Source organism: Pyrus communis, chromosome 13 (genome assembly GCF_963583255.1).
Source record: "Pyrus communis chromosome 13, drPyrComm1.1, whole genome shotgun sequence".
NCBI lineage: Eukaryota > Viridiplantae > Streptophyta > Magnoliopsida > Rosales > Rosaceae > Pyrus > Pyrus communis.
Genome location: NC_084815.1, coordinates 20,730,010 through 20,756,058, shown reverse-complemented (window position 1 = coordinate 20,756,058; position 26,049 = coordinate 20,730,010). Strand labels below are relative to the sequence as shown.

At 36.5% G+C, this 26,049-nt stretch overlaps 5 protein-coding genes across 6 annotated transcripts; 2 read left to right on the top strand and 3 right to left on the bottom strand.

Annotated features, from left to right (window-relative positions):
* Positions 1–1,210: 1,210 nt before the first annotated feature.
* On the top strand, positions 1,211–3,937 carry LOC137713404 (probable phosphopantothenoylcysteine decarboxylase). The gene is made up of 3 exons (XM_068452697.1): positions 1,211–1,385; positions 2,719–3,063; positions 3,283–3,937. Exons 2-3 carry the CDS (start codon positions 2,722–2,724, stop codon positions 3,583–3,585), a joined length of 645 nt encoding a protein of 214 aa, XP_068308798.1. The 5' UTR covers positions 1,211–1,385; positions 2,719–2,721; the 3' UTR covers positions 3,586–3,937.
* A 4,374-nt stretch (positions 3,938–8,311) lies between these two features.
* LOC137713018 (GDSL esterase/lipase At3g48460-like) lies at positions 8,312–10,591 on the top strand. Its single transcript, XM_068452246.1, has 2 exons — positions 8,312–8,986; positions 9,896–10,591. The coding sequence occupies exons 1-2, from the start codon at positions 8,333–8,335 to the stop codon at positions 10,400–10,402; spliced, it is 1,161 nt and encodes a 386-aa protein (XP_068308347.1). The 5' UTR covers positions 8,312–8,332; the 3' UTR covers positions 10,403–10,591.
* A 45-nt stretch (positions 10,592–10,636) lies between these two features.
* On the bottom strand, positions 10,637–13,218 carry LOC137713019 (E3 ubiquitin-protein ligase AIRP2-like). Its single transcript, XM_068452247.1, has 5 exons — positions 12,870–13,218; positions 11,906–12,068; positions 11,719–11,785; positions 11,176–11,404; positions 10,637–11,026 (listed from the first exon to the last, which is right to left on the bottom strand). The coding sequence occupies exons 1-5, from the start codon at positions 12,959–12,961 to the stop codon at positions 10,816–10,818; spliced, it is 762 nt and encodes a 253-aa protein (XP_068308348.1). The 5' UTR covers positions 12,962–13,218; the 3' UTR covers positions 10,637–10,815.
* A 1,114-nt stretch (positions 13,219–14,332) lies between these two features.
* Positions 14,333–15,065, bottom strand: LOC137712334 (uncharacterized). The gene is made up of 2 exons (XM_068451432.1): positions 14,565–15,065; positions 14,333–14,443 (listed from the first exon to the last, which is right to left on the bottom strand). The coding sequence occupies exons 1-2, from the start codon at positions 15,063–15,065 to the stop codon at positions 14,333–14,335; spliced, it is 612 nt and encodes a 203-aa protein (XP_068307533.1).
* A 7,699-nt stretch (positions 15,066–22,764) lies between these two features.
* Positions 22,765–24,586, bottom strand: LOC137712039 (adenine/guanine permease AZG2-like). 2 transcript variants are annotated; one of them, XM_068451187.1, is made up of 2 exons: positions 24,571–24,586; positions 22,765–24,531 (listed from the first exon to the last, which is right to left on the bottom strand). In XM_068451187.1, the coding sequence occupies exons 1-2, from the start codon at positions 24,584–24,586 to the stop codon at positions 22,949–22,951; spliced, it is 1,599 nt and encodes a 532-aa protein (XP_068307288.1). In that variant the 3' UTR covers positions 22,765–22,948. The 2 variants fall into 2 exon arrangements, with proteins under 2 accessions (XP_068307288.1, XP_068307287.1); XM_068451186.1 differs by having other exon boundaries at positions 22,765–24,586.
* Positions 24,587–26,049: the final 1,463 nt, after the last annotated feature.

Here is a 26,049-nt window from a genome sequence, read left to right as displayed (position 1 = left end):
GCCATCACTTTTCGGGTCCAGATTTTGCGCCATACTATGCGCCTGCTGCACTAACATCGAAACAAGCATCATATTCCAGCTGAGGAAGAAAAAAAAAAAAGTCCGAAAACAATTTTCTCGTGTACAATATATTATTTTGTTATATTTATTTTCGATGTGGGACACTATCTCCTAAAGAATATTGCTTTGATCACTTATCTTTCTCATTATACAATGCTGCAATGGCAGCATGGTTTATATACAGTTTGCATATACACGCATGCAATAAACAACATTAAAGGTGGCAGATAAACAACAATAAAGGTGGCAGAAGCCATGTGATTGTTTGGCTGGGATTATTCCTTCTGTTGTCCAGGTTGTACAGCAGATAGTTGAGTCCAGGTTGTACAGCAGATAGTTGAGAGAGTTGTGCAGGTAATGGACTGTGTTGTTATGATCCTTTCGGTTGCAGATTGCAGCGGGAAGGTTGTGGTTGAATTGGTGGTGCTGACGTGGACCTTTCGTTAGGGTGTAGAGATTTATCCAAACTAGGTTTATCATCTCCAACAGGAAAACTGAATTGATCGCTGAAAAAAAAAGCATTAATTTGAAAAAGTCAAGAAAAAGAAGATCATGAAAAGTCCTTACAAATTTTTGATGCCTTGGGGTCCTCATCTTGAATCGCATCGGCAGCTTGCAAGATCGCATTGACACTGATGGTGGTAGTACTGGTCTTCCCCAGCGACGACGGGACCGAACCCTGGCCGGAGCTTGTGGTGGTCCTCCCCAGCGACAGCGGGACCGCACCCTGGCCGGAGCTTCTGAGCTGCTCCCTCTTCACCGTGGCTCGCACCAGCCGTTCCCAATTGTCGCAAACACTAGCCATCAAGGAATTGACTCGGTCCGAGTTGAATGGTCCGACTCGGTGAGAGCAGCGAGAGGTTTAAATTAACGAGGGAAATTAATGTATACGACGAGGGAAGTGCGTGCGAAGAGAGACCGTGGAAATGTGAGGAAGATGGTGTCGAAATTACGTAATTGCCCTTTTAGATTTAAGCTTAAAACACGAAGGAAATAAAGCGGGCAAATGGTGCCAAAACTCCTTTTCGAGCTATGGAATCGAACCAATAGTATCGAAACACGTGTTTACACTTTACAATATCGGGTACACGTACCCGCCCGATAAAGATGAAAATACTTAAACGAAAAGTAAAAGAACATAAACACATCATCGTTTCGGACTTCGGAACACCTCTGGAGAGAGGCAGTACGAGACCGGTTCGCCTCATTCAAAGTCCAATACGCTGCGTTTCGGTCCCTGAACACACCCGCCTCGCTGAGATTTCAGCTCAAAAACCCTAAATCGCCTCAAACCACACGCGGAGGGAACTCACCATTCCAATTCAGTAACAATTTCTCACTCAATTGCTGGAATTCTATTTCGTTTTAGTACTAAATCACATGCGATTAGATTCCAATTACGCTTTAATTGATGCTAATTTTGTTTATTGCTTAATCTGCTCGTCTGAGTAGACAATTAGGGAAAATATATTCCTTTTGTAGCTGTAATTTTCATCACATTGTGGGGAATCGAACCTCGGATGCAACGGAGAATGCTCTTAACTTACTGAGCTACGAGCCTTTCGCACACTGTTTCGAAATTTAGAATCTTTTTAGGAGTGTGGGTTTGCAACGGTTAGTCTTCTGTTAGTTTGTTATTGGGATTGAGCGGGAAAAGGGAGAGAGCATTATTTTATAAATGCAGTAAAGGTGTTTGGTTTTAAACCTCTGAGAAAGAAAGTAAAGTTATAATTAATTTTCTTCAGAGGTTTTCCCTGCTGCAAGAAAATTCCATTTTTATTATTTTTGTTGTGATCGTTCAAGATCATCTTTTTTTGAGTTTTGATCGGGATCATGAATGATCACCTTCGTCAGTCCGGAGGATGCTTTTGGGTATGTTCGTTTTGTTTGGGAGCTTTAATTCTTCTATTGACATCTTTGGATTGTCTTACAAGTTTCTTTTGAAAATGTTCATATATGTTGATTGTCATGTTCTGGATTTATCAAACTATCGATTTCAGTAGATTTCTTGTATTGGTTATATGGGATTTGTTTGGAAGGAACCCATTTTTATTCATTCAATCCGAGATCACTTTGCGGTGGTGTAATGTAACATATGTGGGTACTTCTCGGATGCTTTGTATTTGGGTTTAATCATAGGGGAAAATTGCTGTTCTTGTATGGATAAAATTTCCCCACTTTTTCTCATTGAATTGTATCTTGTATTGGGAAAAGTAAAAAGTTGTCGTTTGTAGGTTGAAATTTAATTCTTTTAAGTGTTAGCTAGAAATTTTGAATCTTTTTTAGTGTTAGCTTGAATTGGTCCGCTGTGTACTCAAATGGGATGAGTGATAGAACATAAGTGGATATGTTTTTCTTGATCGAGTTTTTGTGGTGCAGTGAGCAAAGTTTGATGAACAATTTGTGTGGTACCTAGATCATCGGTTGTGTAATGGCTCCCTTTTCCCTTTGGTGTTTTGGGCATGGGGATCAGGGGTTCAAATTCATTGCGGATTTGTCACTTCTTTTCTTTTTTGAATAAATTGAGGCAGTATGTAGGCACTTTCCAAATATTAGGTTGAAGATTTTATGCAAAGCCTGATATTTCTTTTGTTTTAAATTGTTTTGATTCTTTGGGAATCAAGGATGTTTATGAACACGTTGATATCTTTTGAATAGGGTATGTCAAGCTCTGAACCTGCGAGTCCAGAGATTGAGCCACAAGCCAATCCTGCCCCAAGGAGGCCTCGGATTCTACTTGCTGCTAGTGGAAGTGTAGCTGCCATAAAGTTTGGCAACCTTTGCCATAGTTTTTCAGAATGGGCAGAAGTAAAAGCAGTTGCCACAAGAGCATCTTTGCATTTCATTGATAGAGCATCACTTCCCAAGGATGTAATCCTGTACACCGACGAGGATGAATGGTCTACTTGGAACAAAATGGGTGATAGTGTGCTTCACATTGAGCTCCGCCGTTGGGCGGATATCTTGGTTATCGCCCCATTGTCAGCAAACACACTAGGCAAGGTAATATTCACGATCTGGAAGTCTTGTGAATTTATGAAGTTGTTTTTGCTACGAGATGAGATAGTTGAGAATTTGTTTTACTAGAAACTGCACGTCTTATCAGCATGTTACTCAAACTATTATCATATGTGAAACTTTCAATTTTATTTTTTATCCCTTCTGTTTCTGTTTCGTGGGAAGAATGAGAGATGGAACTAATGTCCCGTGTTCTTCTTGTAGATTGCCGGGGGATTGTGTGACAATCTACTGACATGCATCGTACGAGCATGGGACTACAGCAAGCCTTTCTTCGTCGCACCAGCCATGAATACCTTGATGTGGAAGAACCCCTTCACAGAGCGACATATCATGTTGATTGATGAACTTGGAGTTTCGCTCATCCCACCAGTCACAAAGAGGCTGGCTTGTGGAGATTACGGGAATGGAGCAATGGCCGAACCTTCTTTGATTTATTCCACTGTAAGACTCTTTTTCGAGTCACGAGTTCAACAAGGCGGCAATAACGTTCAGCAACCAGTATAATTGTAAACCTGCGATCTTGAGATTCGACAACAGAAATTTGACTTGAGGCCCGATGACAGAATCTGGCTTTGGCATCCATAACATGGTAGAGTTGTTGTTCCGGGTTCTTTGATCTCGCATTAGGCGCATTTTGTGTTTTCGTATGTGAACCGGGCTAATTATACATCTAGAATCCGTAGTAGTCGACTTCGTTTCAGCTTTTCACTCTCTGATTTGGTTCATGATTTGGTACTACATTAGAAGAATCTATGTCTGAATGGATTTGGTTCTAGCTTGTAATTTATCTATGAATAACTTCTTTTGAAAATTACATTTTCTGCAATTGGAATCTTTTTAAGTGTGGGATTGCTTTTGGAATTCTGCCAAAATTGCTTTACGAAGAATCAAAAGCTCTTTTGACGGTGTTTGGTTTGAAAAACTTAAAAAGTGCTTTTTGGATAAGCAAGTTACTTCGTCCTAATTTGGTACTGAGGTGATTTTGAAAAAAGTGGCTATCAAAAAAAGTTGAGAGATTTTTTTTGTTTGGTAAACATTCAGCTTTAGCTTTTTTTCACAGTTTTTGGTGAAAAAACCAAAAACACAAAGCTGCAAAGCCCAACTTTGAAAAATCAGTTTTTTTCACATTTGTTTTACATAAAGTTTATCAAACACTATAATACTGTTTTTTTTTTTCAAAAGCACTTTTACAAAAAAGTTTATCAAACACTCTGCTACTTTATTTCACAGCTGCTTATTCTCACAGCATAGCAGAAGTAATTTTTTTAGCAATTTTTTTTTCAAAGCACAGCAATACCAAACCAGCCTGCCCTTCCAAGTGCATCTTCGATTTCTAACAAAAAAAAACAAGTGATACCATGCCCATTCACCCATCTTATTTTCTCACCAATGTTATTATTTTATTGTCACAACTAATATGCTATACTAATTTACGATCTACAATGAGAGAAATGATTCGAGAGAGAGGGTTGACAAGGAAGACCACAACCGCCTAGGTAACCCACTACTTACTGATCTATATATTATATTGATTTGTCATCTATTTTTTAGTTATTTTTACAGGAAAACTTGATATAAATCTAATTTTTTTAACCAATAGTAGGAATAGTCTAATTTATTAAAATAAGTTCAATTCCTTAAATTTAATTATTTAATTATCAATAATTATCTATTCAATGATAAGATTTATTATAAAAATCAAATTTCTTCCTAATTATCTCCTTGATTATTTCTTTTTTTATTATTATTATTATTTCTTGTTCTTCCTCCTGCTCTAAACCCCATTTATATATTTTATTTTAAATTTTTATAATCAACCTATATCACAGGTTAATTATTTTTATGTATCTATATGATAGATTCTTTTTTATAATCAACGTGTCACAAATTAATGTGTCTTGCATGTAGGTATATTATGATTTTTCCTACCATTTAGTTAACCCCATTTATATATTTTATTTTAATTTTTTATAATCAATCTATATCACAGGTTAATTATTTTTATGTATCTATATGATAGATTCTTTTTTATAATCAACGTGTCACAAATTAATGTGTCTTGCATGTAGGTATATTATGATTTTTCCTACCTTTTAGTTAACCGAAGTGTTATTTGCTGATTGGATTTGAAGGCTTTGTGCTTTGAAGTCAAATTTGACATCAATGTCAAATTTATTTTTAATTCATTTTAGGGAGAACTTAATATAAGTCCAATTTTTTTAGCCAATAGTAGGAATAGTCCAATTTATTAAAATAAGTCCAATTCCTTAAATTTAATTATTTAATTATCAATAATTATCTATTCAATGATAAGATTTATTATAAAAATCAAATTTCTTCCTAATTATCTCCTTGATTATTTCTTTTTCTTTTTATTTTTTATTATTTCTTGTTCTTCCTCCTGCTTTAAGCCCCATTTATATATTTTATTTTTAATTTTTATAATCAACCTATATCACAGGTTATTTATTTTTATGTATCTATATGATAGATTCTTTTTTATAATCAACGTGTCATAAATTAATGTGTCTTGCATGTAGGTATATTATGATTTTTCTTACCTTTTAGTTAGGTTTCATATCTCGCTTACAGGTATAATATATATTCATATATTTGTTACTTGAGTTAAGGTAGAATGTTTTGTGGATAATTTATGTTAGTATATTAGTTTTTGTTGTTGTAAGATATTAAATAGATTTTTTGGAGTTGAAAAATGCATAATATTAGAAGAAATTTAATTGATTTTTAATATTTTTAAAAAAATATAAAATGAGTATAAAAGAAATAAAAACATGTAATTGGATGACTGGACTCACTCCTAAAAACCATCTATGTAATTGGACCTAGGTCTAATAGCCCCTATTTTTAGTGGGTGAGAAAATAAAACAGGTGAGAGGACATAAACATCACGTCCTTCTAATAATAGATCTTATAGTGAAAGCGATTATGAGCATAAATAATTTAAAATGGGGTCATATGATTATGAATATAAAGGCTCGTCCGAATGTGCTTTGAAAATAACTGAAAACGTTTTTAATGAAATTACTTTGAATCCTTTTTAGAAAAACATCAAATATTTGTTCAACTGCTTTTCAGAATTCACTTAAATTTTTACTAAAAATTAGTTTTTAGTTCTTAGACAAGCATCTCAAACAAGCAATATGATTGCCTCTTTCGTACCTACATTTCTTGCGCTATAAATTCGAACATAATTTATGCAAAGGACTCACATCACGTGAGTGTCCTATAGTTTTTGCTTCGGTTGCATCCATGCATATATTTATTTATACGCACGTCATTTAACGCAAGCCATCTGAAAAGGAGGCCTAATAAATGATGGGAAAATGATTCTTGCCTGATCATTTTTTTTAGGATTCTAGGAATTTTGTGATTATGACCATTCATTGTACATCGTGTGTGACATCCTACATCGTCCAGGGGAGTGATCCTTATATGTATATTCTCATCCCTACCTAGCACGAGGCCTTTTGGGAGCTCACTGGCTTTGGGTTCCGTCAGAACTCCGAAGTTAAGCGAGAAGGGGGCTAGAGCAATCCCATAACGGGTGACCTTGAGAAGTTGCTTGTGAGTTCCCAAAAACAAAATCGTGAGGGAATAGTAAGCCCAAAGTGGACAATATCGTACTACGGTGTTTGAGCGGGCGGGGAAAGTGATCCGCCCCGGGTCAGGATGTGACATCGTGCGATTAGAAATCATTTCAAAATTAAAAATTAAATATAAATAATACTCAATGACAACTAATCGCACGATCTACGATGAACAGTCACAAGCCGAATCCTTTTCTTAAATGACGTCCTTATAGATTTGGTTGTATCTGTACGGTCACAGAGGTGGGTGCAAAATATAAGCATGCACGTCAAAAGCACCGTCCAAACCAAAAGCTTTTAGTTCCACCAAACTTTCAAATTTATTAAGGCTTGTTTGTAACTGTTTTTAAAATAATTCTAAGCGTTTTTTGAAAAAGTATTTTTAAATTTTAAATGTACTTAAATCCTTATTGTAACATGTGCTTCTTCTACACTGTAATTCTAAGTGTTTTATTACGATTTATTTACATTTTTATTAAGAATTGACTCCAAATATTTTTACAAAAAATATTTTTAATTATTTTAAATATATTTTCAAACAAGTTTAAATCGAAAGAAACAAAAAGCAAAAGAATTCTTTTTTTTTTTTTTTGACTTTTGAAATTTCTCTGTTTTTTTCCAAAATAGCAGCAGGAAACCGGTTGGGAGTTGTGACACATGATCATTTAAGGCCTCTCTTTTTCATTCAACCACTTCAAAGATCTTTTTAGATCTAAATTAATAGCTCCCACACGAGTCACCGCCACCCTTAAGTTAGTATATAGTAACTTTCAAGTTCGAACTTTGATTGTTTGATGTTTGTTCGTAATTATGGTATGCCGACCTATTTCAGTGTCAATCAAACTCATAATTTATGCTGATTTTTAATTAGGTCACAAAACTAACAAGTTATTACAGAAGAACTAAAATAACACAATAATTTTATTTGTATTCTGACAATGAAATGCATAAATATGGGAAGAAAAAAATTGAAAGACATCCGAAGTTCGAATATTTTGCCAAACTTCTTGTCGTTTTACAATGCTAAAATGTTTTACAATCTTTGCAAAATCAATGAAAATTATGAGAACCTTTTCATTGTTTTTTTTACTTCCAAATCAATGGATCCATCAATTGGATGTTGATGCTAATGGCATACAACAATAGGAATTAACTTGGCTTCTTGAGGAGGAGTTCTTCCTCATTTTATTTGGTGATTGATTTACAAAACTTAAACGTATAATTTGAAATGTTAATATCATAAATCACTTTATCAAGATCATTTCTATATAAACTCAATATAATATGAGATCATTTAGTCAACAAACTATACAAAAACAAATGGACGGATTTGGTAAAAACATTATGATCCGTATAGCTATTTGCTACCATTAAGTGACTAAACGACCTTAATTTTAATTGATTTTTTTATACAAATGATCTTTTAAAATATAAATGGATCTAATCATAAACACGAAATTTTGTAAATCGAACACTGCTCTCGTGACAATAATTTGCACAAGTAGTCTTAAATTTGTTTCCAATAGCATACACTGCTTAAGTTAAAAGACATATTTGCCCTTTTGCAGAAGTTAAAAAAGTATATAAGAACTATACATATGCAAAGTAATAAGGTAGCTAGCTAGTAGTAAGAGAGCTTAGACATGGCTTCTTCCTCTTCTCCACTCTTCACATCTTGGCAGATTACCCTCATTACCCTCACCACCATCTCCTTCCTCTCCTCCTCCTCCTTCCCCGCCTCCGCTGTAGCAACAAAACAAAACCCTACATCGCCCTTCAAGAAAATCTACGCCTTTGGTGACTCATTCACAGACACAGGCAACACAAGATCCATCACAGGCCCTAGCGGCTTCGGCCACGTCTCAAACTCTCCCTACGGCATCACCTTCTTTCACCGCCCCACCAACCGCTACTCCGACGGCCGCCTAGTCATTGACTTCGTCACCGAGTCACTCTCCTTGCCCTACTTGCCACCCTACCGTGTCGTTTCGAGCAATGCCTCAGCAGACTCAACTCACGGAGTTAACTTCGCCGTCGCGGGTTCCACTGCCATAGAGCACGAGTTCTTTGTGAAGAACAACCTCAGCCTTGCCATCACTCCTCAGTCTATCCTGTCTCAGCTGCTTTGGTTCAACAAGTTCTTGGACAAAGTTGGAGGACCGGAATGCAAATTTGATGATGCACTTTTTTGGGTTGGAGAAATCGGAGTCAATGATTATGCTTACACAATTGGATCTGCTGTGCCAGGTGATACAATTCAGAAGCTTGGGGTCAGTAGGGTTACTAGCTTTCTGCAGGTATGATTTTTAATTTTGTTAGATTTTTATGGGTAGAATAAATGGTCTGAAAAATTGTATGTTTTTAATTTAGTTTTGGGAAGTGATTTTAACCCATCGTATTTTTTTCATTACACGCCCATTTTTCATGTTTGGTTTTCGGAATAGAGAGAATTAAGGAACAAAATGCATATGAGTCTGCAGAAGGAGAAACGTATAACGTAGTGTACGGAAATCATTTTCTTTCTTTTTTCACCTAACTAGAATTATTTGTCTAACACAAACTCAAATGCCTAAAGTCAACAGGCATAATAAATCTTCAAGTTGTAGTCTAATATCCTTGTGGATAGAGTTTTGGGTTTCTACTATTGCATCTCAGGTTTGAAACTTTTCCATTCCTTAAATAATATAATAGTTTCGAACCTTCTTCCTTCCCTTAATAATAATTATTTAAAAAAAAAAAAATGTTCTTCAAGTTGTTTTGGTTATGAGTATAAAGTCCTATATATTTCTCTCCTTTTTTGGGCGGATTCCTATTTCTGCTAAATCACATTTTCAATCTCTTTAATTTAATAAAGTTCCACTTTCATCCTCTATTTTCGATTCCAAAAACGACAACGAATTTGGATTAATTTGCAAACTACATGACAAATTCGAATTCGACGTAGTTGGAGACACATGAACGAAAGTGTAATTTTATACCCATCACGTTGGCTATGTGAATCATTTGACACACCATGTGGTGTAAAAAAATATGGTCTCCATTGCATTACTCTCATGAATTCAATTGCATTGAATTTGGTCCTTATTCTTTCGAAGATAAATACTAAAGCTAGAAATTAAGCTTAATAATAAATTTAAAAAAAAACCGTAGTACATGATACGTTTTGGACTTGGGCTGATTGGAGAAATGCTTTCAATGCTTTGCAGGCACTGTTAAAGAAGGGTGCCAAATATGTTGTTGTCCAAGGTCTGCCACTTTCAGGCTGCTTGCCGTTGGCGATGACGTTAGCTCCGGAAGACGACAGAGACAGCATCGAATGTGTCAAGAGTGTCAACAACCAAACCTACAGCCATAACCTTGTGCTCCAAGCAAAGTTGCAAGAACTCAGGAAACAGTTTCCCCATGCTGTCATAACCTATGCTGACTACTGGAATGCCCATCTCGCAGTCATGAAGAATCCGAGCCAGTACGGTTTCACGGAGAGCTTCAAGGCCTGCTGTGGGAAGAGCGATGACCCCTACAACTTCGACGTGTTTGCCACTTGCGGCACGCCTTCTGCCACCGCCTGTAAAAGCCCGTCCCAGTACATCAATTGGGATGGAGTTCATCTCACTGAAGCCATGTACAAGGTGCTTTCTGATATGTTCCTAAAAGGCAACGCCACTCACCCTCCTTTCAGTTCCTTGTTGGACATGAAACTGCATAACGGGTGAATGGCCTGCCTTCGGATGATCAGATTCATCTTTTAGTACTTTTCTGTGTTGCTTGTGATCTCTTGAGAGTATATATTTCTGTATTTGAAGTATGCTCGAGAGATTCTTGGACTATTTACTATGTATAATGTAAACCTGTGTGAAAGATGACACTTTTTAAATCTGATCACGAATTCGAACCAGATTTCTTCGAATCATAACTTTTTCTGATTGCCTTCCATCACAAAACCAAAATTGCATAAGAAAAGAGGTGACTCGTCTGATATATATTTCTGTCTCTTACACAAACCATATACATTATTTTGCTTGGCATGAAGTGGAAAAGAAATTTACGATGTTAAAACCTAAACGGACTATGTACTCGTGATGGTTGGCAATCGCCTTTCTCTATACACCATTTCTAGTATGTTTGATCAAATTAAGTACTCATAATACGTTAAGAACAACGCATCCGGGAGATCTTTGGGCAGTCTGTTGATAAAAAGATAGAACCGCAACATATCTTCCTTCAACACGGTTTGAGTGTCAACCACATCACTACCGCAGGTCAGAACCCACAAGTCCCCTGAGTTCACTCTTTTTATACTTCCCCGGCAAAATGGGCAAGATTCTGATCTTGTGTTCCTGTGATATATAAAGAGGCAAATATGTGAACAGTTAAAAATAATGAGCCAAATCATCATATGGTAACTGCCTAACACTGGATGAAACTAAAGCGAGCAAAGGAAGAACAAATTATTTCGGAGATTAGGGAAGAACTACGTTATTCATACCAGTCGTGGTAGCAGTTAATGCACATTGCATGGCAACAGTTTGGCAAAACCATTTTGGTGCAAGTTACTAAGCAGATGCCACATTCATCTTCTCTCTCCAAGTCCACATCCGAAAGCTTTATCTTATCCCCATATGGTTTCCTCGCAGCCATCTCTAGAGCTTCCTCTTGGGTGATATGCATCTCCAATGAATCACCATGGAGACACTGAAGGGACGGCAATATAACATCTGCAGTTTTATGTTGGGAAAGACATGAATAATGATGAATTGCAAAAACAACGCTGCTTCATGCGCTTTGAAGTTTAAAAGCAGACCAAAATGTACGCTTCCGTAAAATTGAAATTACAGTAGGAACGAGATCCATTAAAAGAATTAGTCATCAATTTTCGAAATCCTGAAGTGAAGTTATGTTATGCACCAGACGGGCTCATTTTTAAGTTTTCCATAAAACATACGCAAACACCCATCCTCTATATAAGGTTCAACTTGCATCTTATACAGACATTAAATCAACTACCAGAGTTAGAAGAAAGTTTACATACTGTAAAATTCGCTGATGGTAGCTTTCCTTCCACATGAAGAGATATTTGATCTCCCATCTGAGCGTACCTGAAATACAAAACCAACAAACACGCAAACATTCAAGAACTAGAATTCCATTACGAAAGGGGCAAAATTAAGCTGTAAATTTACATTATAAACATAAGAACAGGCAAGGCAGAAACCAACCTTATATACAATTATGTGGAAAAGATTTAAGTAACTTGAAAATAAACACGAAGACGAGCAATCAATCCACTGAAGCAAAAACAGGAAAATGTGTGCCAAATCACTGTAAACCAATTTCATTTGAAGAACCGTACCACCCTTGCTTCGGGGGATGGAAGCTGCCCTGCATTTTATTCAAGTAACATCAAAAGTCACTCCACTTGATCAACCACAAAAATGAAATATCTTCGTCTATTAACTCGGTGAAACATTCTAATGGTCAGCAACCCAAATTAAAAAATAAGGTACGCAAGGACATAAGCCGATGCTCTTAAAACTATGATAGGTTATGGGCTGAACCTCACTATGGTTTTCAAATTTCACAGATTCCACAAACCCCAAAAATTAGTTCGATTTGAACAAGAAACCGGGATCTAATGAAGAATAATAGGCGGAATTCAGCAGCATATCCAAGATTATATACAGAAAAAACTGAAATTTGTTCTCAAAACCAAGATTATACTTCACATAAAGATTGAAGCTTGCGAAATGGGGTCAATACGACAACATAACGAAATTCAGATAACATAACAATGAAACCAGAAACAACGGGCATTAGATATACATCCAATGACAACACAAATGGATATTAGTTCCAAAAAAACTGCTGAAACAAAAAATCAACTCAACTCTCTCTCTCTCTCTCTCTCTCTCTCTCTCTCTTTGAAACAATCCATCATATAACCAAAACCAAACTTCATGTGGAAATCCAAGCCTAAGACATCACTCTCTGGTGGCCCTTTTGGATAGTGAGGAGTACAGTTTCAATTTTCAACCTCAGAACAGTAAATGCAGAACATATAAAACCACTAAAAATTAAGAAACCCACAACTGTATTCCACATTTCACAAACCCAATTTCAAAATTAAACATAAACAAAACCCAAATGAATAAATTTAAAAAAAGGTCGTAGTGTTGTACTTACAGCATATTGGCATGCTGAATATCTGCCTCAAGAACCTTGAGAGAATCATGGTAAGAAGGCCTGGAAGCAAGCTGCTCATAGTAATCCAACATCTCTCACTCCTTTCCACTCAAAGTTTCAAACTTTGAAGCAAAAAATGGAAATTTGGAAGAGAGAGATGATCAAAAAGTAGGGAACGAAGAAAACCCAAAATTATGGTGGTCAAATTATTACACAAAACCCAAAGAAAAAGCTTGGGTCTTTGCCTAATACTGGTCTTTTGGAGACTGGAAGCAGTTGTGAGAGAGGCCAGTGGGGACCAAAACCCTCTGTGATCATCAAAACAACCTAATCTTGCATCAAACACTATATAATATATATATATATATAGAGAGAGAGAGAGAGAGAGAGAGAGAGAGAGAGAGAGAGAGACTTGGTCTTTCTTCCTTGTGTTTTTGAAATTTGATTTGGTGATTGTTTGTTTTGATTATCCGCTTAAAATTGAAGTTTGCATTTTGTTGACTTTCTTAGAAGTCTGTGTTTGAATGCTTTAATTTTGCTTGGTTGAGGGGTTATGAGTAAATTGAGTAGGTTTCCTCTGCTTCCGATTAGAACCATCTATTTTGGTCAGAAGTCTTGGAAGGGTACATTGCAGGCGGAAGCAACAGCACCACTTTTTTTTTGTTTTTTTTTTTTAAGAGTTGTTAGACTCACCTCATTGTCTTATTTCTCTAATCACGTTATATTTACATTCACTATAAAAAGTTAAAAAATTAAAATATTATTTTCTCACCCACTATTATTCCTAAAATAACCCTTAATATATATATATATAATTAGAGATAAACTTTTCTCTTAAAAAAAGAATATAAACAAATAATATTACTCTCTTATAAAAGCCAAAAAAAAAAAAAAAAAACCGAGGTCTTCTATTCTTCAATCTGATGTACACGTTTGGTCGTGATTGAAAATGGAGAAGCTTACTCAAGTAAACCATCTCTCAAGCCCGAACCCCTGGGGGTTTTTTTGTTGCAAGAAACGCATGTATGTGAGGTTATGCTAGATGATGATGGAGAATGTTATCTGAAATTTCATTAAGGGAAGGCAAATAGGAGTTGTAGAGAGGTGGGTTCTAATTTGGGCAACCAAAATCCTAGGGATAAAAATATTTTAGTAACTATTCCAAAAAAATATATAAAAATAAAACATTAAGACGTGGATTTAAAAGAAGAGCACGGATTCTAAAGCAAAATAAGACAGAAAAATCCCAACTCATATTCCTTGAGGAACAAACCAAGAACAATTTAGTTAGAAAAATATAGAAAAGCATCGAAACGCGGGAGTTTACTAGAAAAAAAAAATACCATGAGCAGAATATGGAATTGCCTGACGCATAAGCATGGTGGCACTGCTTACCAGCTTCAATTTTCGTCAAGCTTCACGATCTCTCTAGTTATAATAGTGGACCCTACAATGAATTTGAATTATTGTGTACGAGCAATGTACGAAGCAGCCCATTCTAAACACCATAGTTCACAGTATCTTTCCCAATTTGTCGCTTTAGGAGGAATTGGATGACCTGATTTCAAGAACACCTGCATAAAAGTACAACTTAATTAAACTAGACTACAAGAAATTTATAACTTAAAGTAAATGCATGCAATCCTTATAAGATCACCTGCAAAAATTTCCAACAATGAATCCTTATATCTATACCTGCACAAAATGATGATTGGAGAATTCAATGGCAATCTCCTTACATGCTGCTAGTGGTATAGGTGTTGTTCTAAGAGGTGAAAATGTAGGAAATTGTACATCCAATAGGTGGATAAGTACCACACCATAACATGATGCAATAATATGGCCCATATCAGGCATAGTCATCCACCGATCAATGTTTTCACAAGTTTCAAAATATCTCAATGCATACTTCAACTCATGGACCCTAATTTCAGACCCATATAGCTTGGAGTAGCAATTTGAGTAAGTCTCTAACTCTTGTAATAAATCTTTTCTCACTTGTACCCATCTATCCTCATTATAACCCAATAATGATGCAATTGCCCTGAAATCACAATGTCCATCAGCTGCCACATCTTTTACAAGAATAATGTATGGCCTCAATGCTACTGGAAATGCATTAGTTAACTCAATTGGCTTAATTGAACGAGCGTGATGCACCTTCTCCTTTGGTCGCCTTTTTTGTTTTGAACTCATTTCAAGACAAAGATCACCTAGTGAATAACTTCCTTACTCCGATTCCATAATCTCAAACAATGACGGATCACAACGAGTAGATTTATCCGTCCTTTTCCTTTCCCATGATGTCTCAAATGTTCCTTGGCTACTTCCAAGATGTCTTTTTAATTTAACATGTGAAGACTCAGCCTGTTAAAGTAACAAGGGTTTAGCAATCTCACTAGAAAATGAAAATGAAAATAAAGTAACAAGTGATAAATGCTTACCTATTTGAGGTTGTATTCCCAAAGTGCATAAATTTATCGATCCATGCTACAACAAACCTTTCTTTCTATGGATTCAACCAAGTATCTATCACATATTGAAGCATCTCTTAATACATACTAAACTCATTGCATAGTTGTTTTGTCTGCCTTATGAAATCGGCTTTAGTAGAAGATGCAACCATTGTATTCCATTTCTCCAAAAATCTATCGCAATCTTCCTTGGACTTCTATAATTTTTTGAACTTGGCTAACACTTTATTATTGATGTGCCATCTACATAATAAATGCTTACTTGTGCCAAATATAAGTCTAATGGCCCTCATCAAAGTCATTTCTCTATCTGTCACAATAACATCAGGCGTAACAATACCATCCATGAGTCCTCGCAATATACTCAAGGCCTAAACGTAATTATCTTCTCGTTATGCAGAAAGATAACAAAACCAACAGAAAATGTCATATCAGTTGATGTAACTCCAACAATTTCTAACAATGGCATATGATACCTATTGGTCTTGTATGTACAATCCATAATCAAAATATGTGGAAATGCATGTAACAATTCCAAACAAGTCGGGTGTGTCCAAAACAAGTCCAAAATAGTATTAGTCTTTAGGCAACTCCTATGCCACTCAGTGTACCTATGCTTGGATAACTTACTCATCAATTGTTGCATTTGGGACCTCCCACCTTTCTCCAAAAGCCTCAAACGTTGAGGTGCATTATAAGTTGTCCTCAGTGTAGATACATTTCGCTTGTCTCTTCATTTTAGTGTAGTCAAAATCTCCTTTGGTTGCAGCAAAATTTTAGGCAGATCGGTCAATAACGAAGTCTTTTCAGACGATAATCTACCAGCAAATGAATGACCCTCCAAATGGCCTGCTGCTATGTGATTATGCACTCCAATAACTACCGCCAATATCCAATCATCATCAATTGCTACCTTTTTACCTTTTAATTGAAATGGGCATCCACATTTTTTCATTACAGAATTCCTTCTATCCTCATCCTTTATGTTTTTTTTTGTGAATTTGACTTACATATTGTCCATTTATTTCACAACCCAATGCAAGTCTAGGGCTCCTGTTATCTTTTCCACCTTGATCGGATAGTAACGTCACAATAAAAAAACCATTGACCTTCCCAACTTCTCGAAGCCATTGTATTAATTATTCTCTACTCTTGAATAACTATGTACCAAAATTGCACATTATGAATAAACATACAAGAGTATAAGTAAATCAATTGCATAGTCAAGCAAATATTACCTTAGTTGTGGTAAATTCACTAGTAGTCCACCATATGTGTACATCCTAAATTATTACCAGATTGATGTACATGCTGCAAACGAATTCCACCATACGTAAATAAATGGGCATTACATCAAGTTGAAAATAGTGCTAATTAAGAAAGGGATTTGTGTGTAGGTTTCGGAGACAACACATCAAGTTGCACGATTATCAATGTCAGTTGCGACAAACATGCCTTACTTGAATTATTACCCTAACCTAATGAAAACGAATTTCAGGAATTCTCATAGGAAAACGTGAAACAAATTGCACCCTAACCTAATGCAAATTCAAATAAAAAGTCATAGAGCTATGGTTCAACTGTACGATGTCGACAAATCAAGATGACCCATATAAAATTATCTTTTACCTATTCGACGGAAACATAATCATCTACTTCTTCCATAGAAACGTTATCTTCTAAGTTCATTCCTTTTGCTTTCTCTGAATGATTTTGCTTTCTCTAAATGAAAGGAGATGGGAAGGGTGAGTTAGTGTTTAAGGGAGACAAATCGTCTAAACACAGCGTGAGAGTTATCACACCCAAACTTTTCTTTTTTCTTTTTTAAAAAAAAAAAAAAAAAAAGTAACGCAAAAGGGGGTAACTAAGGTCCTTATTAGTCATTTTACAAATGGACAAATTTGTAATTAAAAAATTCATAAGAAGATAAGACATTGGGATGGGAATAACAATTTTTTTTTTCATGAGGATTTAAAAAAAAAAAAAAATTTGGCACCTTAATTTAGCATCTTATTATGATTTGTCCCCTGCACCATCAATATAATTTCGTTTTGACTCTCGTGATTCTGAGAACGTGCCAATTCTTTTATTTTTTTGACAAACGATAGCGTTATTGAGTTAATTTGTTAAATGTTAAGGGGATGAAGATCATGGGAATCGAATCTCAGCATGATGTATAGACATTTTTGCTTTCTACCGTTATGATAAAACGTCATCTGCGAAAACATACCAATTCGCCTTCTCTATTGTGTCACTGACATCTGCCAAATGTTTCGTCATTTTGAAAGGTTGTTTTTGCCCATTCAAGCCAAGAAAATTAACAAAAAGTATGATAAGGTTGGTGAATATGAACAAATTGGCACCTTTTAAAGAATAAAACCAAATTGAAAGTTCATGTGGTGAACCAAAAAATCGTATTAGGAGTCTGCTAGAGATTGTTTACAAAAAGCCCAAAAGTGCTCTCTACAATAAATAAAAAAAGGTTTTTAACTATATTTAAAAAAAGACATCTTCAAATACTTCTTCAATTTCAACAAAGTATTGATATTTTGAATAAAAATTCAAAGTATTTCTAATAAAAATATTTCTAACAGAAGCGCTTATAAGAATATTTGATTTCTGCATAACCAATTGAACTAAGTTCAAGGGCACTACCAAAATTTACCCTTTAAGCTTATGCTCTCTCTTCCTCTTCAAAGACAAAAGTTTTCAGAGATTTTTGCAACCCAAAAGCTCACTCACTGGTAGGAAGTCTTCCTTCACAATTTAGCTTATTTTGTTCTTGTAAATTTTTATTCAGTGACTTTATGTTGTTTTTTTTTTCACGATAGAATGAAGGTTTTTTTTTTTTTAAAAAAAAAAAAATTAATTTATTTATGTTGGGGTCGTGTATGTTTAAGGGAAAAGCTCTCACCTTTAAGCGAAAGATAGATTCTTTTTTTCAATTTCTGCACTCATGGGTGTTTGTTTGGTCTTGATCGTGAAGAGTTTATGGTACATTGTTTAATTTCTTCTTCTTCTTTTTTTTTTTCCTTTTTTTTTTAAAATTTATGTATTCTTTTCTCCATTTTTTTAAAGATCAAATGGATTTCATTCAAAGACATCAACCAAAGTCATAATATTAAACGGCATGTAACAAAGAACGGCCTCTAAAAATGTTTTAACCGAGTAAAACTCAATGGAAAAAAGCCCCCTAAAGAAAGCTTGAGGCCACACATGCAAGGCACGACTAATTCACTGTTACAGACTCCTTATGAATACACTGCAATAACCACGGTGGAATCGTATCCATCTAAAACGATAATTCCTGACATTGTAAACTGTACCGAGCTAGAATAAATAGTTTTTAGCCTTTCTGTTAGAATCATGATTGTTTAGCGAAAACGTCTCTTCTTTTTTTCCAGCGAAAGGAAGCTTATTGTTTTGTTTGTTCGGGTCTGATGGGTGTCTGTGTAAGTCATAATCGTGAAGCTTAAAGTACATTGTTTAACTTTAAGTTACCCTTGCAAAAGAATGTCGCACTACGTCTGATTTTCGGGTGCTTGTGGGCAATAACTAGCCTTCGATTTAGCGTCACACATTGTACATGCCTCGGGTTAGAGAAGGAACTCGTATTTGTACATGACTCGGGTTCAAGCCCTTCGTAAAATTATGGAATGATGTGTTATTGTTTGGATCCGATTTTATACTATCAACCCGAGTAATCGAGGTCGTTGAATGAGCAAAATTCTGGACTGTCGGATGACTTTGAATATTAAGAGGCCGTGATTTTGTACGCACTCGCCCCGAATACTTTAAGTCGTTGGATGAATGAGGTCATAATTGATATTACCATTTTATTAGGAATTTATTAAAATGGGAATTATCTTACAATTGCGATGTGAGAGTCAAATATATGAAAGAAGTAACAATTGTACAAGGACTATGTGTGGCTACGCATTGTGCAGCTTGGTTGGTTCACATCATGATCAACACAGAAAAGTGCTACTTATCAGAATCTAAAGATAAGACAGCATGCGGAAATGGGAGATATGATCAGGTTGAATTTTTTGATAATGCACAATTTGCATTTAATTGGAAAGAAAGATGGGATAAAAAAAGCAAATATTGATGCAATTAAATTGCAAGTTGCGTTGCATGCATGGATGCTTCTGAGCAAAAATAAAGGAGATGCCGCACTCTTCAGTTTGCTAGCAATGGCATATTCCTGTTTAAGTTGGAATTATCATGATGATGATCTGGTGAGTTGGTGATAGGATATGGCACGTGGTACATGGTACATGGAAATTTGAAGTTAACAACAACTCTAAATACGAGCCTTATCAAGTGACTAGTGTATCTAGTCTGAATAGAAGGAAAGTACAATTGCCAATCCTTTCCAGATATCGAGATAATGGCGAGGGATATTGTGATAATTATCTCAAGAAAAGTGTTTTGCTTTTGACTGGAACTACACGGGTTGGCTACTAAACACACAGTCACTATAAATGCAAGAGGTCGTGCAACATGAAAAGCTCTCCAATTTAACACACAACTGTCCTGCGCAAACCTCTTAAACATCTTAAGATTTTTTATTTTCTTTTTCCGCCAACACATCTTCAGTTTGGATAAATAACATTGTGAAGGCAACCGGTGAACACCTTTAGTTTGAATAAACAACACTGTTGCCGTAGAATCAGCCGACCAAGGAGCACCTTCAATTTGGATAAACAGCATTGCGTCGAGGCCGACTGGTTACTTGTCCAAGTCTCGGTCGAGAAGGGTTTCCGAATCCTTATTGGCAGAGGTCACCTCATTAGCCTTCTCGACAAAGTGAGGTGTTACAAGTTACTACATTTGGCACATTGAAAGCCTAATTTGATATTGAATTTCGCATAACTAGCAGTCTTGTCTTCAGGCTCTAGAACCCGAAGGCCGAGACGTCTTCCTTCCTCGGCCGCAGTCGCAAGATCAAGTAGTCAGCAAGCGCAACGCAACATCAACAAATTTTACTCCTTGGCCGAGCTCGGCTGACGAGTTGGCACGCCCCGCATACAATTGAAGGACATAATTAGCTTATTAGTTACTCGACCTGCGTGCCACCTAGGCTTGGTAGTTTTTAAAGTCAACATTTAGGTTTACACTTAATTACAGTGAGGCAACCCCTTCAAACTACAAATATTTTTCGCATTTTTTCACTCATTCAGTAGACGTTGTTTGTATCGAGAGTAAGTAGTGATTCTGATGGATGAAACACGCTCACATCATGACGATTCATACTAAGATTGAGAAGTGAGACCAGCTTAGTTTATAAAGCTCCACTGGCTAGAGAAGTGGTGACTACAGCAATTCCTTAGCTTCGGATGCATCTAAGTTTGATGGGACATGAGAAAAATAACTCTGAAACCAACGTAAAAAACGCATCACCTTCTGATGAAGATTCAAGAACCAACAAGAAGCTTGTCGCCATCTCTTCCCAACAGCTGCTGTGAATCCTAATGAAGATCAGGCAAGACGCAATTAAATTCCATGCTCCTACCTGTTTTATTGTGGTTTCCTGAGTGTATAATGTCTGTAGTATACATAGTTTTCTTTGTGTTCAGTATCTTAATTTTGTTTGTTATATACTCTCAATGTCATTGGCAGGCAATAAGGTGGCAGCATCCAAAAAGGAATATGATTTGATTGATGACAGTTTTCAAAGAACGAACGAGAACTTTACTGGAACTCCAGAGTCATTTGGTATTCCGTTAACTACAGTACAGCTAAATGCAGGGGTAACATTCGAGCTTGTCGATGCAGCGTAGTCAGATTTCTAATATGATTAAAAGAGAAAAGGACATTGAGAATAGGACATTGCGTTTCCTGTGTCTGGAAAAATCTGAACCTGTCGATCAAGTTGAAACCTTTCCAAGCTCATCGTTCTCCTGTTTGCAGTGCTACCTCAATCTTGTCATGCAATTTGCTGTCCCAATATGCTGACATATTATCTATTCAGTGTTCTGTTAGTTTGACACAATCTTGTAAAGTCAATCAGTAGATCATTGAAGTTTTACGTTCTATCAATATATGGACATTGGAAAAAAAATAATCAATGTGGAAACTTGAACGCTTAATTATCGTTATGTACAGAATACACATACACAAGTGTTTTCGTTTTCACAGAATGGTGCATCTGATAGTTACAAACTTCTAATTTTGGAGATGTTCATGAGCAAGCGGATTGTTATAATGGATGCGCCCTGTTTGATCGAGGTCCTAACCCTGCGTTCGCCTTGCATGTGTGATCATTTTTTACTGGATACCAAGCATTCTTTAGGTTTTGCTTGAGTTAAGTTTCCTCCCTTCGACTGTTATGCAGGAGCTCCCATTGCGCTTGCCAATACGCATGACTATCAGAGGAAGGCCAATACGCATGACTATCAGAGGAAGGCATACACCAGATCGGAGGGTAATTTTCCTTCAAAACACAACAATAAGATTGTGGCCATTCCTCTACATTGATAGTTTTTTCCTTCAAAATTTTGTCTATTGATCGGGAAGCTTTCAGCAAGCTAAACAACATTAGTATCGAAGATGCATCTGAAGATTCTGAACGCATATATATGACACTTTTTTGTGATTTATATGTACCGTGTGATTATTGCTATTTTGTACCATCTCAACAGACGACCTTACGTATCAAACTCTAACAGATGTGAGGTCCACAAGTGCGAGTTTTACCTCTACTGGAGAAGTCTTACGCAAGATGGTTAGTTCAGATGGTGGTGTTGAGAATCAATGTCAACCCAAAACAATAAGTAATCCACAGCCCAATCTAAAGCCCAAGTCCATATCTAGTTTGATGATGTAATTGCTTACAATTGCAAAGTTAGGTAAGGTTGTGTGGAAAACAACATAATTAGGTGCAATTAATGTGTTTTGTGTGGTAGTTGGAAATCTTAGTTTAATTAAGTGTGTGGTGTAGCTTTCATTTGGTTTGCTATAAATACCCAAGTCCCCAAGCATTGTATATCATCCAAGGAAAAACAAAGCCTAGAGCTAAATAAGAAAAGCTTTGCTAATTAGTTTGTTTTGTGAGCTTTCTTTAAGAGTGTGCTCTATTTTCTTCTTCTTGGGATCATTAGAGTTATCTTGGATACTCTTCTTATTCAATAGGTGGAAATGGTTACACTCTTTTTATGTAGAGCTGCAAAACCAGCATGCAGGAATCACGTATTAGGTTGTAGTCTAACAAAGTTTGACCTAGTTTTAGTTCTATCGTGAGCAAGGAACCCTTGATGGATTCTGACTCTTGGGTTTTGTCTGTTAAAACATACTTTTGCAGTAATTCTCGAACATATCTTTGTCCATGATATGTAATTGTCTTAAGTAGAAAAAAATGCTGGTCTTTAATCACAGATTGCATAAATTACAGCAAAAAGGATGTTGATCTTGAAATATTAAAGAAATAAAAAATTGACAAATTACCCATGCACCCGAAGTCCTGCATTCGAGTCCCTCCTTTCACAATATCACTTGTATAATAAATATAAGGGAAAAAAAAAATTCAAAAATAAAAACCACTGATTACAGAAGGGTCCTCCTAAAATCACCCAAAAACAACAATTTAATCAAAAAGTGGCTTCAAATAACTTCAATTGCTGAGTCTGCAGGAGCTGTGGCAGACACTTGATTTTGTTCTCTTCCCACCATTGTTTTCATCTTAATCAACCACTTAATCATAATTACCAAATAATCATACAGATTGAGAGCAATGTAGAGCCCAATGCCACCAATAATCCCATTTGCTATGGAATAAGTGAGAGGCATTAGAACCATGGTCATGAAAGCAGGCGCAGCTTCTTTCATCTTCCCCCAGTTTATGTCCTTCACAACCTTCATCATCATCACCCCAACCACCACAAGTGAAGGCCCTATAGCCCATGGGGGCACACTAGACAAAAGAGGAACGAAAAACAACGACAAGAAAAAACACAGACCGATGGTCACTGCAGTCAATCCTGTCCGCCCGCCTTCTCTCAAACCCGCTGAAGATTCTATGTACGTTGCGATGGGGGTCACCCCAAGTGCAGCTCCCACGACTGTTGACCCCGCGTCAACCAAGTACGCCGAGTACTCGCCTTCGAACCCGCCTTCGTCGTTCACGAAACCGCCCATTTCGGCCATGGTGTACAATGTGCCTGTGGTGGCAAGAACATCGACATAGAGCAAGGTTACCAGAGCCACCCAAACCTCAGACCTATTGAAATTGGTGAAGCTTATAGCCCCAGCTGTGGATTGAATTTTGTGAAAATCTACCACCTTTTTGAAATAATGGAAATCCGTGTCACCAATTTGTGTGTTGGGAAACACTGTCACACTTGTGCCCCGAAACCATGATATAAATGTGACAAAAACGATGCCGTATATCATGCTGCCTTTAATCTCCTTCATTAGGCCATAACATGTGATTATAAACCCAGCTGCACCCAGCCAGAACTTTGGGCTGTGCATTTTCCCCCCAAGGCACTCACCAGTTGCTGGGTTTGTATTAGAACAAGCTGTGATTGTCACCAATGTGGATGGGTCTGGGCCCACCAGGCCTACTCCCTGGTGGATTTGTAGGCCCAAAAAAGCAATGAAAAGCCCAATTCCTGCTGCACAAGCAAGCCTAACTGGATGAGGGATGAGCCTGGCCAGCTTTTCTCTTAGCCCAAAAGCAGCAATTGCAAGAAAAGCAATTCCCTCAAGTAACACCACAGCTAGGGCAGTTTGGTAAGACAACTTCCCACTTCCATGAAAACCCACCAAATTGTAGGCCAGATAAGCGTTTGGCCCCATTCCTGGGGCTAACCCCAGGGGTAGATTAGCCAAAATGCCCATAGCAATCGACCCGATCATGGCTGATAAAATTGTGCCAACAATGAGGTCACTCTTGGTCTTTGCAAGGCAGTTCTGGTATCCTTCGTTGGGAAGGATCATGCAACCCGGGGTGACGGTTTGGTTCGCCGTGGTGGAGCAGTCGGCAATGGAGCAAGTGCCGCCTGAGTCCGCGAGGATGGTGGCGTTGACGGAGATTATGTAGGCCATGGTGAGGAACGTGGCTAGACCAGCACGTAGCTCCTTGGTGAAGCAACTATTTCTTGCTTCTAACTTGAAGAAGTTGCCAACTTTGCTCTTTGAAACTCCATCGTTTAAGCGTTTCTCTAGTTTGCTCCATGACTTGCCTATTTTTTTGAAAACTCCACCATTTCCCATTGCTGCACATAACTCTCTCCCCATCTCTTTCTCTCTCTCTCTCTCTCTCTCTCTCTCTCTCTCTCTCTCTTTGGTGTGAATGTCTTATGCTAGGGTGGTGGTTAGAGTTATATATATTTTTGTAGCAAGATGCTTGAGGTGGCCAAGAAGAGAATCTTCTTGGATATATTATAGGGAGTTTTAACAAAACACTCTTGATATTATTCACTTTTAACGAAAAATCATATTTTACATTTCCTTAGTACTATTCACTACACCTTTATTTGTCATTTTTCATTAAAACTAAATTTTTTTGGACTTTTCGTTAATTTTCCTTATATTATAAGGACAAATGGGCATCATGCAGGGCAAAAAGTGTGAAAACCTGAAATTTAGGAAGTGGATATCAAATCTTCTCATTTAGCATCGGTGCATTTACACGCATTTAAAATTATCTTAACCGTTTGATTGATCTAATGAATTTTACCTATCCACATGATAATAGTTGCAGTAGACAACATACCTAATTTGTTTTTTAATTTTCTCTATCCCATTTTTCAAATCTCATCGCCTTTCGCTACTAATTAAAGAATTTACGCCATTTTTCCCGTCTTTCACTCTTTTTTTCTTTTTTCAGACATTCGTCATTTTCTCTTCAAATCTATAATTCACCTTTTCTAATCACAATATAATTTTCCAATACGTTCTGATTAAATATATATATATATATATATATATATATATATATTTCTAAATCAGTAGAAAAAATTTGTGGGAACCAGTCTGACACAAACATGCAAATTGAGAAATAATCTGGAGTTCGAAAGCTTTTTAGGGTTTATTGCTTTTAATTTTTTTGTAAAAAGAGGATGAGAGATTAATCTGACCCAAAAGCAAACTCGATTAGATTTCATATCGATCAATTGCTCAGAGTTATCTGATACAAACGAAAGATGGAGTAAATGACTTATCTTAATTTGTGCAAATTGTATATCAGTTTATAGTTCCAAATTTTGAGTATAATTATGATGAAAGTGATCGAAAGGGGGATCGATCGAGAAGAAAAGGGTGAGTGCTACGGTGTTTTAGTTGGATATTACAAGGCTGGCGTAGAATAATTAAATGCCATCGGATTAATCTTATTCTAAATATGTGTAAATGTACGAATGCTAAATATGGACACTCGGGATCTGAAGAAAGTAGTAGGGCATCCCAAGCGTTTAATCACATGGTGTCACCAATTCACCAATTTCTAAGATGAAAATCGGAGGATATTTTTTCAAGCATTACAATGGTACATGTGTTACTTATCACATATTATAATATGGACGGACCACCTAATTAAACTTATGATATGCTGATGCTGGTCTGAGTTATTATAATTAGTTATAAATACTAAATATGATTTGTTTCCTATTGTGATTAGATTAACATTGTATAGTATTAATATAGATTCATGTATAACCTAACATGGTGTAATATTAGAGTAATGCTAGATAGATCAACTT